Source organism: Anticarsia gemmatalis, chromosome 15, assembly GCF_050436995.1.
Source record: "Anticarsia gemmatalis isolate Benzon Research Colony breed Stoneville strain chromosome 15, ilAntGemm2 primary, whole genome shotgun sequence".
NCBI lineage: Eukaryota > Metazoa > Arthropoda > Insecta > Lepidoptera > Erebidae > Anticarsia > Anticarsia gemmatalis.
In genome coordinates this window covers 9,441,383-9,460,818 of record NC_134759.1, presented here as the reverse complement: position 1 = coordinate 9,460,818, position 19,436 = coordinate 9,441,383, and the positions used below count along the sequence as shown (strand labels likewise).

Sequence of the window (19,436 nt, the reverse complement as noted above, 5' to 3'; positions counted from 1 at the left end):
CGCGTGTTACGAACTGCAGGCTCCGCATTGAATCGGCCGCGCGTCGATCGACTCCCGACATCCTGGCGCCATCGCATCCTACTTGGCGCCTGTTCCCCCATGGACGACTATGCTTTATTCTCGCTGTTATTATCATAACCTCATTACTTTCGGTTAGTTGTATGTTTCATCGTATTTTCTAATTCGTACTTGTATTCTTGGTATCGACTTCTTAAAATTAGAATAAATTCAAAATCGTTGAGGTATTTTTTTTTTTGGCCGGATGTTCGTCAATTATTTAGAGTATTTTCAAAATTAACCAACTTTAACTAACTTTATAACTTTCAGCTAAGTATATTGATTTAAAGATTCATGATTTCTAATACTATAGCTAACACATTCATTTATAACAGTAATTTTATTTAATTCGCGGAATTTGGATGATATAGAAACCAGTCGACGTTAGAATCATAATGTTAAAGATGGCAATCGTTACAATCTCTACGATAGAGATCCATCTGATAAGTAGCCATGTTTGTCGGCAACATTAAAAGGCAGCAATTAGGAGAACTGAATATTATGCGATTATTATGACTAGACCATTATTATTATTATAAATATTATGGCGTCTTTAAAAAAAATAATTTCGTTTAAAAATAAAAGCTCTAAATAAGTGAACTTTTTCTTCGTCCCATCTACCCATGTATACATATACATATTACATGTTGTATAATATATACGTATTATGCATGTATTTGTTACGAAAGTTAAAAATATAAGAAGAAACTGTTATTAATAAAATGATAGCTTGATTCAAAATCATAACCAACAAAGTAATGGGCATCTCTGGATTGCTGATTGATTTAATAAAATTATTATTTTACTATATGCTTGTTAAATTTAATATCCATCAATGTTCGGTAGTGATAGCTGGAGCACCTTAAAGTGTTGTTGTTCTGTTATTGTTTACTGTCAATATTATAACGTAAATTACAAAAATATATTACAGAATACATAGGGTATAATTTTTTTAAGTGAATGATACAATATCGTAATAGCGATTAGGTATTAATCGTTATCAGATTAGGACCGATAATTGAAATCACAGCTTTGATAACCTGCCACCGCTATATTATGTCGATAAAATAGACTGATCATCATTCCTACTCATCTCGTAGATTAAAAGAACACGATTTCCTACTTTGCTTAAGGTATATAACTAATTACGTTTTTGGTTCGACACTGCATTCTGAATCCAAAGTCACCATGAAAGGTTCGTTACAAGTGCTACCTTTTTATAAATTTTCATGTGTAATTTAGATTATTATTGTGAGGATTAGCGGTTAATAATTATGATTTATTGACTTGAATATATTTCGATAACAAATTAATACATTCAATGTTTTCGGGTTCCAGGTATCGCAGTGCTATTATTAGTGGTTTATGTGGCGTTCTCCCACGCTCGCGTTCCTGGAGTGAAAATAACTCCTATTTTAGTGGACGAATGCCCCAAGGAACAAGAGATCGACTGGACGATAGAATGGTTAATGAGGCACGAAGATTGTAACAAATTCTACAAGTGTACATTTGGTCAACCTATTACTTACCGGTGTCCCGGGGATCTGTACTTCAATTTGGAAACTTGGCAATGTGATTGGCAGCACAATGTGGACTGCGAAGATAGGAACATCCCTACTTCTGGCGAGGACGATGACGATGAAACGACAACAGTGGAGGTTGAAGTGACGTCTACTACGACTCTGGAATCAACGACAAGTACTACCACCGAGCCTCCGACCACACCGACCACCGAGCCTCCCACCACGACACCGGAACCTACGACCACAACGACCACCACAACTACTACGACACCAGCACCCACAACAACAACCACGACAACGACTACCACGACTCCTGCGCCCACAACCACCACCACAACGACCACCACACCCGCGCCTACGACCACAACCACAACCACCACCACGCCAGCGCCTACGACGACGACTACGACAACCACCACACCTGCTCCGACAACTACTTCATCAACCACCACAGAAGCCGCAACGACTGAACAACAAGAAATTGATTTCCTACCAAACGGATGCCCCGTGAACCCTCATATTCACTGGCTTCTACCTCACGAGTACGACTGCAATCTCTTCTACTATTGTGTTTGGGGACAGAAGGTGCTTAGGAACTGTCCCGGTACATTACACTTTAACACCGAGCTCCAGGTAAGTCAAGTGTTTTGTATAATTTTATATTTCTGATAAAACTACAGCGTTAGTAAGAGGCGTTAGAATTATTAACAGCTTTGCTACTTTCGTCACCTGCGAAGCTAGATATTATATTTGAAAAGAAAAGAAAAGTCTGCCATAATAGAAGTTGAATAGAAGAGCTAGCTATATTATAAAGATCAAATTTTGTAGTATTGTCTTAACTAACTATGATGTAGACTATTTTAGATAGATAAATGTGTAAATTTTTATACAATAATAATATAAATGTTTTTCAGGTTTGTGACCACGTTGTTGATGCCGGGTGTACGCTCACGGGAAGCGAAACCTTCAACTTGGGCCAGTGGTTCAAGAATCTACTATAAGCCTACCAGTGATGTCTCCTCAAATCGAAACCAAATTTGTATTATATATTTTTACTTTTGTACCTTACCGAATTACGTCAATGGACGTGTTTTATATTAAAATTACAGCATTTTATGCGTGTTTATGATTTTTATTACATCCCTCTAAAAAACTAGCGCTAAAGGGCGAAGTTATGAAAGTTAATTAGCCTAAGTTTTAAGTTAATTGCAGCAATTGCAGAAAAGTTGTTTGAAAATCATAGGCTACAAACTTGTTGCCTTCCCTCTGTTCAACACATATCTCTTCTGATAAGAGTAGGCTTATTTCTTGAGCCGTTCATACCGAATTCGAATGGCCCAATCGTCACTTGACAAGCAAAGAGAACTCAATACCTTACCATTCTCTTTAGTGTAGTTTTTTTTATTAGTCATGTTTGCACTTCTTTGGTAGAAGACGTGATTATAATTATTGACAGCTGGGTCAGGTAGGTAAAATTAATAATATGGCAAACTATAGGTCATAATTAAAATTGATTGATAATAAAATGTATTAGAAACGCAAAAGGTGAAAAATTTAATACAAGATGGTATTTGCCAACATACTGAAATTTTAAATTAGCCATGAAACGTACATGCATACATACTGTTATGATTAGGAACAAATGTATAAATTTACTTAAAAAGCGATCAGACAACGGGCTGTTTTCTTTGTTTATTTTGTGAACTGTAAACTCCGTACACGACTACATATGTATTATAAAAAACATCCATAATACACATTAAAAGAAAAGTTTACAAACATAACTATTCATTACAAACTTAATTAGACAGTAGGGTTCCTACAAATTAAATATTAGCAAAATAAATATTAAGTACTTGCATTGTTCAGACAACTTTATACTTTGTCGGCCTCCGTGGCGCAGGGGTTAAAGTGGTCGCCGCGCCACTACTATTGTGTTGGGATGTCGTGGGTTCGATTCCCACATGAGACAATTATTTTTGCGATCTTATAAGAATAGAATAAGAATAAGAAGCATTTATTTGCGAAAATGTGGTTTAACAGTTGGTACAATTTGAAATAAACAGAACAGCACATTTCGCCAAGTAATATTGGCATGCAAATGTTTTATGAAATAGGTAAGTACATGTAAGTAAGAATAAGTTTTGTTTCGGGACTGGTCGTACTTTGCGTCTGTTGTTTGTATGTTTGTAAAAGTCCCCGCGACACAAGAGCAATTATTTGGGCAAGGGTTGTCTTTTAAAAAAAATAGAAAAACGATACAGTACCTACTTAGCTGAGTATGACGCTATTACCTAAAATTAATTAACAGCATTAACACTATTACTATTTTTTCATCATCATTGCAAAAATTAAGTAGGGGAAGATCTTTGCCCCTCGTACGCGGGGCACATACATACAGTCAAAATAATATTCGAATAAAACAACGTAGGGTCTTGCTTTTGTGTGTTTGCGTGAATCGTGGTCGTCGTAATCGTAATCGTAGACTTCTCGTCAGTGTAGTTTCGCGCCATTTGCACCGGTGACAGTGAAATCACAGGCAAAAACATGTTTTCGTGCTCGTTAAGTAATTTTTATATCAATGTTTATGTTTTTTGTTACAGTAGCTAAAATAAGTTTTCATGTAGAGTATTACATTAGTAAGAAGCAAAATATACTCAAGATACGTTTTCTATATTTTAAATTAAAACTTATTCTATAAATATTAAAAAAAATTGTTGTCATTATTATTTTGTTACCTACTATTATTGGCCAATTACAGATTAATTCCAAATTTTCTTTTTCCATGTCAAATCGATTTAAAAGTTTTTTTTATTTTGATCGATAACGATTTTTTTGTAGTTTAGTGTTATATAAAGTGTTGAGAAATATTTTCATGCAAAGATACCATTGAATTTATCGTTTCACTTTCCCTTAACTTCTACTTAGAGTGACATTAAAGATTTCTGTAAATTGGACGAAATAAGATGTTGAAAAAAATACGGTACTGCCTGTGTATTCTAGTAGAGCAATGTTTACCAGTGTCGTAAGTATATTAATTACAGTAGGTATATACCTATTATGTTCAACATTTTAAACCAATCTCCAAGTATAACAACCGATAAATATGTTTTGATTCATAATCCCCTAATTATTACCTATAATATAGGTATATTAACGCATTGAAAAAAATATTCGCATATTTGTAGCGTTGACCAATTTGTATGGGAATTCTAATAGTAAAATAATACCCACCAGTAATTAAACACCAATGGTTTAAGGATAGATTAAGTGAGATGAAAAGATTGAAATAAAGTGTGTTCTGTGGTTCTTACATACTTTATTTATTTTTTTATTTTTCGCACGCTGTCAGCAGGTAAAAACTGGTAAAAGACCGATTGAAAGCTATTTTATATGAAAACTGAAAGTCTTTAGAATCTATTACCGCACTCAGCTGGACACTACTGTTAAATAAATTAATATATTAGGTAATAATAAATAATATAGGTTGATTAGATTGCTATAATAAACTCTGAAGGAACTTTAAAATGTTTGACAGCTTTATAGCTATGTTAATATTCATATTTATTATTCATCTCTGTAGATTGTAACGTTGATATAAGTTCTAAAAGAAATTATTTATCGCATCTTAATATTTAAAGGAAGAATCTTACATCAGAATGCGCTCAGTACTGAATCCACTACTTTTAAACTTGTGAATAAAGTCATCTGCAAATCCTGTGACTACTTTATTGAATTTCTATGAATAAAATTATTATTTGAGGAAGTCAGCCGTGAAGACAAAAATGTTTGGAATTTAATTTCAGTATCCAAGATTAAAACCCTCCTTATAAGTATATAAATGTATAAAACCTCCGTAATAAGTACTAGATTGTTACACTTTTGGCTGAGGTAAGCAATTTAAAAAAAGAATGAATTATTTGAATTTAGAACATTAGGACATTTTGTTTAGTGAGTGATTTTTAGATTTGAATGTTATTTAATCATATCCAGATTTTTTTGTTATTTTTATAATCATATCATGTGCTATTTATTTTTCATATTTTTCACCGAAATGTCAACATGTTGAGGGCATAATGGGTATGTATTTCATTATTTAAATCTTCTGATAAGAATTGTGTACTATTCCTTGTTTTCGAATTCTGCGTTAAAATTGAACCCAGTTCCGCCCTTTTATAAATAAACCTACATTTAATACGATCATTGCGATAAAGTAGTAGTAAAAATAATTTAATATCAATGTCTCAAAGTGAAATATTGCGTTCTATTTTCGTATAGGAGAAAATCTTTATTTACTAATACTTCTAAAGAAAATAGATAGTGATTTTCTTGTGTCAGAATAACGCGCTGAAACTATAAAAATATGGTTACATTTTTAATAAATTCACGAAACTCCTAGTCACATTTAGGTACTATACCGACAGTGTCTGTAATACGAATAATGCAAGGCTGAATACAAGCTTTCTAGAGTATAGCAAAATAGCAAGTGTGTGAAAAGTTCACGCTTGAGTGTGCAACTACTGAAGGCGCATAACAAAGTTTCAAAGCGTTCGAGATATGAGTACGAGAGAGACTATTAGTAAAAAGTATATTATCACTAGACGCTGCCCGCGACTTCGTCCGCGTGGAAACCCTTCCCGTTAATCCCGATCCCTCGGGAACTCCGGGGTAAAAAGTGGCATATATGTTATACTGGGTCTTCAGCTACCTTACCTATATACCAAATTTCAAACTAATCGGTTCAGTTGTATTTGTGTGAAAGAGTACATACATTCTCGCAAACATTTGCATTTATAATTTTGGTACCTAGTATGTATATGTATTATTTACTTCTATACTAATATTATAAATGCAAATATTTTTATGCTTAGATGGACGTTTGTTGAATTAATGGATTTAAATAGATTAACGATAAGTTTTCTACCCGGTTTCTACCCATGGTTTCACTCGGACGAAGTTGTGGGCAGAAGTTAGTTTGAATTAAAATAATAATCCTTTTACAGTTTAGCGCTGCTTTAGGGGAGTTTGAAAAAAATCTTCCTAGACCTTTTTTACGTCAAATGTGCACTAGCAGATTTTTACATTATTGGAGTAGTGCTAGTTGGGTAATAAACCTTTTTATCAAAGTGGAGGCACCTATCGATAGAATCCTCAAGTTGGCGTACCCATATAGATATCTGATAGGAAAATTATTTTTCCATTTCGTTCGAGCTCTTATTATTTTTACTTTCCATCATGCTGACATCAAAGAGCTATAGCAACCTTATGTCTGATTCCGCAAAACGAAAGAACTTACTTTTCTCTTAACCATGTTTTAGTATTACTTACACACTATAAATAATTTTATTCTGTGATAGATATATCTAGCTTCCACGTGTTATTTCGTCCACGTGACATGTAATTAACATATGTGGTTAGGTTTTTTAATGCATCTTCATCCATTGGGTAGATATTGCGTTATTTGACAAAAATCGTTACAGTTAATTATTAAGCAATTCATTTAAAAATTTAATTCGTAAAAGTAATGTTAACCAATGAATAATTTAATTTTGAATAATTATAGTTTTTTTTTTAAGTTTTTTCTTTGTCTCTACAGGTTATATTCACCTGGTATAATAAAAAAATACTGACAGTTAGGATAACTCTGCCATTTATATTTGAAGTGAGGAAAGAAAGGGATAAGAATAAAATACATAGTATGTATATTTGGTTAAAAATTTATTTATAATTTCATGTCAGAAATTTGAGATGATTGAACCAAAAACAATACTGTTAAATCACAAGTATTCAGTCTAGCAAGTAACAAAATAAATGTAAATAATTATGAAATACACAACCATTGTAGATAAACTATACAATTAAATTAACATTATATAATAAATTATACTGTAAACTTATTATTGTCGACTTTGACGTGATTCTAAATGTTTATTAAGCGAGGAATATGATAACACATATCTGTTACTACAATCTACATTAACTGGCCAGTCGCAAGTTTCTTTGTCGATGTTATAGAAAAGAGTTGCAGCACAGAATCGTGGTAATGGGACTCCACCCATGCAGACGTAGAACTGGTTACAATTCTCGTGGGCAATCAGTTTCCCATCTGAATTATCTCTTGAACAAAGAGCAGGTGCATTTCGCGGATTACAAGCACAGTCATCATCGGGTCTATTTCGATCACCGCAGTCTACGTTACGTGGCCAGTCGCACTGTTGTATAAGTGGATTGTACAACAGACCACCTGAGCAGTTCATGGGTATAGGGACGCCTCCAGAGCATTGGTAAAACTGATCACAATTTTCATGCGCAACAAATACTCCATTAGAACCATATTCTGCGCATATGGCGGGGGCTTGACTGGGATCGTCATTTATAATATTATTGTCGTTGTCACCATCGTCATTATCGTTGTCACTGTCGTTGTCATTGCCACCATCATCCTCTTCGGATTCCGGAATCACTCTGTCGCCACACTCAACATTACTTGCCCAATCACATTGCTCTTTATACGGGTTGTATAAAGTATCAGGAGGGCACGTAATTGGTACCGGAGATCCGTTCGAGCACATGTAGAACTGATTGCAATTTTCATGAGCTATTAGAATGCCATCGGAGTCGGCGCCAGCGCAGATAGTTGGCGCTTCTTCGGGATTGCAGTTACATGTTCCATCGTTGTCAGGGTCGTTGGGGGAATCGTTGTCATCACTATCATTACTTGAGTTATCATCATTGTCTGGTTCGGGAATGACTCTGTCCCCGCAATCAACTGAGCTCGCCCAGTCACACTCTTCTTTGTAGGGATTGTATAGTGTATTAGGTGGACATGTAAACACGACAGGACGACCATATGAGCATTGATAGAATTGATTGCAATTTTGATGAGCTATTAAAATTCCATTAGAATTTTCACCAGCACAGATCGAAGCGGCTTCATCGGGGTTGCAATTGCAAGTATCATCGTTTTCGGGGTCGTTGGGAAGGTTGTCATCGATGTCACTATCATCGCTCGAATTGTCATCTTCATTACCGTTACCATTGTCATCGTTATCACCGTTACCGTTGTCATTGTCGTTGCCACCGTTGTCGTTGTCGTTATCGCCGGGGTCTGGAATCAATCTGTCCCCGCAATCAACATTTTCAGACCAGTCACATTGCTCCTTGTATGGATTATATAGCGTATTTGGAGGACAAGTGAATACAACAGGTTTGCCATGAGCACACTTGTAGAACTGGTTGCAGTTTTCGTGGGCGACTAAGGTGCCATCCGAGTCATCAGCGGCGCAAATGGCGGGAGCTTCTTCGGGATTACAATTACAGGTACCGTTATCGCCACCATCGTTATCACCGTTGCCGTTATCATCGTTATCACCGTTATCGTTGTCATCGTTATCATCGTTATCACCGTTATCGTTGTCATCGTTATCACCGTTACCGTTGTCATTGTCGTTGCCACCATTGTCGTTGTCGTTGGGATCTGGAATCAGCCTGTCCCCGCAATCAACATTTTCGGCCCAGTCACACTGCTCCTTGTATGGGTTGTACAGTGTATTTGGAGGACAAGTAAATACAACAGGTTTGCCATGAGCACACTTGTAGAACTGGTTGCAGTTTTCGTGGGCGACCAAAGTGCCATCCGAGTCATCAGCGGCGCAAATGGCGGGAGCTTCTTCGGGATTACAATTACAGGTACCGTTGTCACCACCATCGTTATCACCGTTGCCGTTATCATCGTTATCACCGTTACCGTTGTCATCGTTATCACCGTTACCGTTGTCATCGTTATCACCGTTACCGTTGTCATTGTCGTTGTCGTCGGGGTCTGGAATCAGCCTATCCCCGCAATCAACATTTTCGGGCCAGTCACATTGCTCCTTGTATGGGTTGTATAGTGTATTTGGAGGACAAGTGAATACAACAGGTTTGCCATGAGCACACTTGTAGAACTGGTTGCAGTTTTCGTGGGCGACCAAGGTGCCATCCGAGTCATCAGCAGCGCAAATGGCGGGAGCTTCTTCGGGATTACAATTACAGGTACCGTTGTCACCACCATCGTTATCGTTATCACCGTTGCCATTATCATCGTTATCGCCGTTACCGTTGTCATCGTTATCACCGTTACCGTTGTCATTGTCATTGCCACCATTGTCGTGGTCACCGTTGTCATTGTCGTTATCATCGGGGTCTGGTATTAGCCTGTCCCCGCAATCAACATTTTCGGGCCAGTCACATTGCTCCTTGTATGGGTTGTACAGTGTATTTGGAGGACAAGTGAATACAACAGGTTTGCCATGAGCACACTTGTAGAACTGGTTGCAGTTTTCGTGGGCGACCAAGGTGCCATCCGAGTCATCAGCAGCGCAAATGGCAGGGGCTTCTTCGGGATTACAATTGCAGGTACCGTTGTCACCACCATCGTTATCGTTATCACCGTTGCCGTTATCGCCGTTACCGTTGTCATCGTTATCACCGTTACCGTTGTCATTGTCATTGCCACCATTGTCGTGGTCACCGTTGTCATTGTCGTTGTCGTCGGGGTCTGGAATCAGCCTATCCCCGCAATCAACATTTTCGGGCCAGTCACATTGCTCCTTGTATGGGTTGTATAGTGTATTTGGAGGACAAGTGAATACAACAGGTTTGCCATGAGCACACTTGTAGAACTGGTTGCAGTTTTCGTGGGCGACCAAGGTGCCATCCGAGTCATCAGCAGCGCAAATGGCAGGGGCCTCTTCGGGATTACAATTGCAGGTACCATTGTCGCCACCATCGTTATCGTTATCACCATTGCCGTTGTCATCGTTATCACCGTTGCCATTATCGTTGTCACCATTGCCGTTGTCGTTGTCACCATTGCCATTGTCGTTGTCACCATTGTCATTGTCGTTTTCACCATTGTCATTGTCACCGTTGTCGTTATCATCGGGGTCTGGTATCAGTCTGTCTCCGCAATCAACATTTTCGGGCCAGTCACATTGCTCCTTGTATGGGTTGTACAGTGTATTTGGAGGACAAGTAAATACGACCGGTTTACCATGATCACATTTATAGAACTGGTTGCAGTTTTCATGGGCGACCAAGGTGCCATCTGAGTCATCAGCGGCGCAAATGGCGGGAGCTTCTTCGGGATTACAATTGCAGGTACCGTTGTCGCCACCATCGTTATCATTATCGCCATTGCCGCTGTCCTCGTTATCGCCGTTGCCATTATCGTTGTCACCACTGTCGTTACCGCCATTGTCGTTGTCACCATTATCGTTGTCATCAGGTTCTGGAACCACCCTGTCACCACAGTCAACGTTCTCGGGCCAATCACATTCTTCTTTATAGGGGTTGTATAGTGTATTTGGAGGGCAAGTGAATACGACCGGTTTACCATGATCACATTTATAGAACTGGTTGCAGTTTTCATGTGCTACAAGCACACCATCTGAGTCTGGTTTTGCGCAAATAGAGGGCGCTTCACCAGGGTTACAGTTGCAAGTTCCATTGTCGTTCCCATCGTTGTCATTGCCACCATTGTCGTTGTCTCCATTGTCATTGCCTCCATCATCCCCACCATCATCAACAGGTGGTTGTGTTGGTCCATTATCAGTATCTGAATCGCCGTCACCATCGCAGTCAGGGTCACTGGTCACGGGAGAATCGCCATCTGATATAGGTCTATCCCCACACTCAACTAAATGTGGCCATTCGCATTTTTCTTGAACTGGATCATAAAGCAAATTAGCTGGACAATCATACACGTATGGTTTGCCATTTGAACACTTATAGAATTTATCACAGAATTCGTGTGCTATTAACACATTGTCCTTATCGTAGTTAGCTTCGCATATTTTTTGGGCTTCGGCGGGATCGCAGTTACAATCGCGAGCAGTTTTGCTAGCGGTTATATCGCTACCCAGTGCTAGTGCTGCTGCACATAGCAGTAGAAGTGCTGTATCTGAAAGAAAAAACAATGTTATTAATAATTCTTAAGCTTAACTTTAACGCTCTTGCATTAATTTATTATTATTATTTACCCCTTAGATTTCATCACACCTATGATCACGTAATCGTTAAGTTATACTATACCACCACCACCGCTTCTTTATTTCTTTTCTTTTCTAAAAGCCTAATGAATTTTTCAATTTACATTGCTCTGTGATGTTTTTTGATCAAGCTTATAAAATAAATATTTACCTAGACAAACAAATACATAATTACAATGTTAAGTAGGCGCTTTAATGTGCATATATGGATACTTAATAAACTTATACTATATAGTACTAAAATACTAAATTGTTCGTTATACAGCTCAAACCTAAAACTTAATTTTTGATTTCATATTATTATAAAATCCTTCAATATTTAAAGGCCTTCAGTGTAATAAATAGATATTAACCCAAATTTGCAGACAATATACTAGTTATCACAGCATTAATCCTCTGTAATGAATCCCAGATTACAATACTAGGTCCTGATGAGGCTTATCTATATTATCGGTTACGGTCTGATATATGCGCAGCAATTATTAATTTTAGAAGTGCACTTATTTTTGTATTTCTTTTTCACACTAAACGTATTTATTTATTATTTTCAAATATTTGCTCCTTAAATTGTATGAAATTAATGTTATAAATAATGAATAATTTTCAGATTACTCGAAATAATTTTTCTAAGTAAAATCTATAAAAAATATAATAAATATAAATATAAAGTACTTTAAAAAATTATGTATAGAATTTTTATTTAAATATGTCGGCGACACTTGACGCGTTGGAAAACCAATTAGAAAAAAAAAAAAATCACTTTACATAGACACTACTTGTACTTTAAAATTGATAATGTCCTTAAAAGCACCAAAATTTATACAGATTGGATTTCACCATGAACCACATTCTAGTTTGAAATTGCCACTTCCATGATTTTCCTATATTTTCAGCACTGGGTTATAATTAAGTATTTTACACAAATACTCATATCACATTACTTACCTTTCATTTATTCGATTCAATGAGCCTCTTTTTTAATAACGGTTGCACTCAAACTAATAACGCAGTCACTGATTGCACATTATTTATATGTTCCAGCCTGTTTTTGATATTATTCGTGAGTGATTATCGATTTGATTAAAGAAACAGTGATTTCAACCGATTAGCAAGAAATTGTGCGATAAATATCTTCGTGTATAATGACAAAAGAATAAATTAACGACTAGATGTCAGGAATAAAATGATATCATTGATAACTGGCCTTTGAATTTTTATTGCACTTTTACAGTTTTACTGGTGTAATAAACTTGACAAAATCAGGTGAAGTCCCTTTCAGATAGCCTAGTTTTATCAATATATTTTGCCTTCACGAATAATGATTCCTATTAAAACGCTGCCTAAAGCGTGGAAACATTAAAAATAAATAATAACTTTTATTTCACAGCGTCATGAAAGTCAACAAAATAAGATCTTTCCTTATTTCCTCTTTTTTATTTAATTTGATTTTATGGTGTACCTAATCAGTTATTGAAGTAAGACGATATTTTAATGGTATAACGGTAGTAAATGTCCCATCTTAAACTATACAATTTTATCAAAAACAGGTATAAAATGGCCCAATGTTAATCATTCGTAATTAGATTGTTTCAGCCCGGATTGTTCCCATTCAAAAATGTATTAATTATGCAATTTGTCCTAGAGGCAACATGCCAGAAACGTTTACTATATTACATGTGCCAGTTCCTTTTTAAATCACTCAAGCTTAATTATATATAAGGTGTTGTACGTAATTTATATAACAGGTTGCAACCGAAATAATTCAGGTATCAAATCCATATAATGTTAAATTGGTAATGGTAGTCTGATTTGCTTTTGATCCTTAAAATGGACGGATTCTATGGCGGAGTCAATGATCTTTAGAAATTTGGCAATGCAATCGAGTAAATCTATTATCTTTTCTTTTCTTTTTTTCTTTTTAGCTTGGGTAGCTGTTTTCATTTTTTTAATTGACTCCTTTTTCGTTTTTTGTAAATAAAACTGAACCCTTTTTGATACGCATTCCAAAAGTATGTATTATTTTTATCAATTCGTTTTTCTTTATTTTCACATATCAATTACAGATCAGTTAATTATATTATTAATACGATTCTTGAATTGTATCTTTCTACCTCACATTCATCGGTTTGATCAAAAAAATTGATAGCTGATGATTAAGTTGTTCCGACAATTTGAGAGATTTTATCAAATTGTTGCAACGTGCAAGGTCATAATTAAAAACATAAAATTGCGCATTTGATTTACTATTTTTCATTATTTTATACAAAAATAATCCTGATTCATTATCGGTTCAAGAAATCAAATGTTATTTATATTATTTAAAGGTGTCTAAGGTTAGTTCATTCATGAACCTGAAATATGTGATTGGAATCTTTGATTTAGAATTATTCGTCTTGGATAAAATCTAGACCGATTAGATTTTGAATGAGATACTGCATACTTTCAATGACACATTCCAAAAGTGAATATGGTGACATTGGCATTGATCTCATAGTACCAGACCAGCGTACCCATAATACTATGAACAAAATGTAAAAATACAGATTTTCAAGTCATAGTGAATTTCAGTTTTGTCTTGTCTTATATGTAAAAATAAGGATGCATGGACATTCTTGGTATATTTAAGATGTTAATTTTTAGTTTCCGTTATAGTACGAACTGTGTAACCATTACCATTTAAATATGTAGTCGTAGGTAAAGTCATTTTTTATTTACCTTAAATGGACATCGCCATGTCACGTCTTTATTTGTATTCTGACTGAATTTCGTGGTAAAAACGATTCTTACTGAAAATATCATAAAAACTTAGAGCGAAACAGGAAGCCGCAGCCGCAGGCAAAAGCTAGTACAAAAATATCAGATGATTCATAGGAGAGAGATTAGATAAGTATATCAAAATACTACTAATTTCATTGTTAAAATTGCATTGTTTATTTTGATCTATTACTAAAGCCGCAAAAGTTCTGTGTATTGATTTGGAACAAAAGCATAAAAATATATTTTTTACTTATTTGTTTATCATAATAAATTACTGATATGATCTACGTAGGTAGGTATACATGTAAAGGATGATGCAATTTATAAAAGTGTCTTCACCGTTAAAGTAGAGATGGACTTCTTCCAGGAATGCGAAGTCTCCACCCGCTCTTGGCAACGTTATCGGACTCATGTTTAACACGTGTCTTACAACAGAAACAACTGACTCTTGCCTAGAGTAATTAGTAATATTCTTTGAGATTTAAAATTTTGTTTTAAACTTAATTTGTCACCAGGTTTACATCAAGTGACAAATTTGGATATAAACTAGACTGATTCATAAGCATGCGCCGTGATTGGGACTGTATTGGTTGCACCTTTTACAGGATCGCACAAGACCCAGACCGGATATCCAATCAGTGCATTTATAAAGCAAAGAATACTGAAAAAAACGTAGAAATAATTGAAGCGGAGCTATGTGTTTGTTTTCGGGCGACTCGGCTTTATTGTGTAAGTATGGTATACTATTTCATTCAAAAATACAAATAAAATTATTTTGATACGTCATAAACTCTTTGTTTCATTGCAACCGATCTGGTTCGTTTTTATGAAGGTGTTTGTATAATTAAAGGATAATGTCTGATAGTGTATTGGTATTTTGAGGTCACTAGTCCTGATGTCTAGTCAATAAATATGTTTTGCGAACAACATAAAGCAAATTTCACACCATTTAAATCACGTTTGACATGATTATAATTGTGAGTTTTGGTTCTTTGTTAACCAAATGTACGAACTTATATGCATCGGTAGTCATCAATAATAATTTCTCCTTCGAGCAAATTAGCGTTAAAATTTACCAGCTACTGCGTTTATCTTATCGGATATCATTGAAATATTTTGTCCCTTAATTGTATTAACCAATGATAAGCAACTGATCGAAAAAACTAGGATTAAAATTAATACAATTAGTGAAGATAACATTTTAATTACAATACAGTTAAGAAGGATGACTAATTTCGTAAATATTGGCGAATATAGAAATGATTTTGTGAAGACGTATCACATTAATATTGTTTTTGTAAGCTAGTTTAGTAATCTGTTCCATAATAAAAAAAAAGCTGATGGTTTCTAAAACATTAAAAAGTAAAAGTTAACTGTACCATACTCTATTGTTACTATTTTGAACCATTTTAGCTACGGCGTAGAGGGTCTACGAACTCGTTTTGCAACTTGTTTCTACAAGCTTATTAACATAGTAAATTTATTATGTGATGATGTTAAATTATTGAATAAAGATCAGTTGATAACTAATGTAAGAATTTATTGGATGATACATAAAAATCTAATTTTGTAATAATTAACACGAAAATGTGCGTAGTTGAACAATGTAAAAGCGAATGTTCTATAAATTAAAACTTACTATTATTGTTAATCTAGAAACTATCTATTTATGGGTAAGTATATAAAATGTAAATGTAAAGTTTAATTGACTAATATGATTTATTTTGTTTCTATAAAATATTATCAGTTATTTAAAATTAAGCTTATCCAAAACTTGGGAAATAAGTCTAGAATTTAAATATTTGTTTTATGATTCATTTATTTTTATAATGATAAAAGTCAACAGTTAATTCGCGATGTAATTTACTATTTATAACTTATACATATATTTAAATTTAAACATCTTGAAGAATATAAATATATTATATAATATATTATTATAAAATATTTATAATATTAATTATTATTATATTTATATTCAATATTTATTTATTTATTTATTTTATAATTATAACTTTACTTCCTTATCACACGACGTTGAACTGAAACCCAGTCGTATCACCTCGATCTTCCCTATTAATTTAGTGAGATACTCACAATTAATAGTGTGTGACGTAATAGAAATACATATTCCCTCAGCAATATTACAGAGTAGGTGGTCGTCAGTTTTACAACAGTGTTTGGTAACGAGGCCGTGAACTTTAAGCGGCCAAATTGGAACGTCGCGAAGGGAAATTACCTATATCGTTGAGATTAAAGAGGAACTGGAGTGGCTCTACATTGATGAGCACGAGTTTTGTTCTGAGCCTGGCTGTCAATTTATCTATATAAGTATATATTTAGAAGTATATAAGTATGTTTATCAGTTATTTGGTTAACATAGTAGGTACAAGCTCTGCTTAGTTCGGAATCAAATGACCGTGTGTGAGTTGTCCAATAATATTTATTTATTATTTACTATTTACATTGAATAGCTACCGATATCCATAATGTTTAATCGTATAACCGATAAGGTTATTTTAAATATTCACTCAACAATAACTGTAATTAAATGAGATACAATACGGTGTAAATAATTGTAATTACTTAATTGGATAGAATGATAATTAGTTTATTTTACAGATAGAACGTACATCTTAATTTCCATAGAATTAAGGTAATGGATAACAGTTCGAAAATATTATAATCATAATCCGATAATACCGATATGTAAAACAGATAAGCAATAATTACTAGAAAAAATATGTTGTTTACTGAATAAGTACATGCATTTCTTAACATAATTATATGTACAATAAACGTGACAAGATAACAAGTCATGACCTGAAGCGTGATTTATTCTTTTGTACATAATAATATTACCAATATATTTCGAGCATCAAAAGGGTTTTATCTACCGGTACTGTGTTTTTAGGCGGTGAGAGAACTGTTGAGGCTTGTCATTTAGGTATTGCAAATGAGAATGCTACCCTTTCTCTGTTGATAAACCTTTAAGAGTGTCACGATATGACGTCCTAGATCCCATCGATAAAATATTAAAATAATTTAAAATTGCAATGCGTTCTATCTTGCCTCCTTAACTAGATTTGCAATATTATGGATTATAATTTAATTATAAAAATACTGATAAATTACTTTCGGTGCTTATGAAAGTGTATCTGATTGATCAACGATAAGCTATTTCATGACATATGTATCGACATTAATTACATATCTTAGATGTTTATCGGTTTTAAAGACTCGTTAACAGTCTGCACATAATTAATTTGGATCACTTATTATTGGTATTTTGAAACACAAGCCTGCACAATTTTATCCACTGGTCACTGGTTTTGTAAACAACGCTTCCAACGCACCGTATTTCTGATGGTTTTAAGTTATTTTTAGGCTGAAAGATAACACCAAGTAAAAAACCAATTGCTTCCTAATATTTCATTTTTTTATAATTTTACAGCTTTTTCGCTATCGCGGTTCATGAGATACAGCCCGGAGACAGACAGATAGCGGAGGCTTAGTAATAGGGTTCTGTTTTACCCTTTGGGTACGGAACCCTTAAAAAGAATAGTCATAGGTATTCTTATCAATGGTAACTAGTATGAGTTATTTAAATATTGATGTCAACCTTTTAGTGTTGAGGTTTTTCTGTTTACTATTATAAGGATTTCTTTCTAATAGTATAATAATGATAATATACTAGTACAACAATGCTAGACTAGTCACTGCGGCTCAGGGAGGAGATATTTTTCGCATTTTAGTGAATTCAAGACCCTTGGGCAAGTATGATCCAAAAATAGCACATAGTAAAAGGCTACATTATCTGAATATTCGTTCAAAGTTTAAAATGCGTCAGTGCGACATGATTTTTTTACACAATCTCTGAATTTACGTCATCGATTAAACGTGTAACACGCCTAGATTTTACCTCATGATACATTTTAATTAAAATAAATTACCTAGTCATTGTTTTGTACCACAGCTGCACAGTAATAAATAAAATATGTCGACAATTTTAGGTGAAACACCTTGAAAGAATCAACGAACTGTCGTCGTAATTTAATAAATCCCTCCATACTAATCTATATGGTTCTTTATGAAATAAAAATGAAGTTTGAAAGTTCCTTGCAGAGTAATCGCTTAACTTAGTAAACATTATTTTTACGTACATAAAAAAATCTGTCATTCAAAATAATACACGGAAGGTGACTGAGGGTTGAATTACAGATTTTTTTTAAAGTCATTATAATAAATGGATAACGGTAGAGATGGTTGCTTATCGTCGTCAGTGGGAGTACCTAAGCCCTATACGGATTATGTACTCTCTGTGGGAAATTTACTCGAATTTAGCCAGACTATAAAAAGAAAAAGTATAATTTTATAATGACTATTAATAGTTTTTCTTGAATATTACGGGAATAGGAAACTAAGGCATATTTATCATTATTTTTTTTTGTTACAAAAGCGTTTGATTTACTGGTAGTAATATTCTGCTTATTATTTTTATGGGATGTGTTAAGTATGTTTTCATAATTAATCAAGAGGTATGTATAATGTTAAAACATAAATATTTATATGTTATTTGGACAAAACGAAATTACATTCGTATTACGAGTCATGTAGAGTTCAGTGCAGTGTAGCAGCCGGTATGTTTAAATTTCTTGGTAGTTTGTAAAGTCCTCAACCTGGACTTGGCTTGCAAAGTAGGCTCAAGGCCTAATCCCTCCCTCGTACGGGAGGAGACCCTTGCTCACCAGCTGTGGGTTATAAAATATGCAAGGAACTTGGGTATTTGGGTTCTTGTATCTATCATCCAATTTTATGTATTGTGACGTATTTCTATTCTTCACCTTTCTAGAAAGCCAGCATGTAATTTTCATGTTCATTTTGCAATAGCATACCTTTACAATCAATTTACAAATCTTTTAAGATATAAAATCAATTTTGGAAATCAAGATATTATTCATACGTATTTTGGGCCCACAGTGGCCAATAAAGAAGATAAAATGAAATGATAAAATAAATTATCTGCTGAACATTGAATATTGCATCCAACGATAGGTGCATACGATAA

The 19,436-nt window shown here is 34.5% G+C and overlaps 2 protein-coding genes across 2 annotated transcripts; one reads left to right on the top strand and one right to left on the bottom strand.

Moving 5' to 3' along the window:
• Positions 1 to 1,113: 1,113 nt before the first annotated feature.
• On the top strand, positions 1,114 to 2,702 carry LOC142978871 (uncharacterized). The gene is made up of 3 exons (XM_076123467.1): positions 1,114 to 1,252; positions 1,396 to 2,213; positions 2,495 to 2,702. The coding sequence occupies exons 1-3, from the start codon at positions 1,246 to 1,248 to the stop codon at positions 2,579 to 2,581; spliced, it is 912 nt and encodes a 303-aa protein (XP_075979582.1). The 5' UTR covers positions 1,114 to 1,245; the 3' UTR covers positions 2,582 to 2,702.
• A 4,577-nt stretch (positions 2,703 to 7,279) lies between these two features.
• LOC142978677 (uncharacterized) lies at positions 7,280 to 12,644 on the bottom strand. The gene is made up of 2 exons (XM_076123182.1): positions 12,557 to 12,644; positions 7,280 to 11,523 (listed from the first exon to the last, which is right to left on the bottom strand). The coding sequence occupies exons 1-2, from the start codon at positions 12,561 to 12,563 to the stop codon at positions 7,478 to 7,480; spliced, it is 4,053 nt and encodes a 1,350-aa protein (XP_075979297.1). The 5' UTR covers positions 12,564 to 12,644; the 3' UTR covers positions 7,280 to 7,477.
• Between the last annotated feature and the right edge of the window lie 6,792 nt (positions 12,645 to 19,436).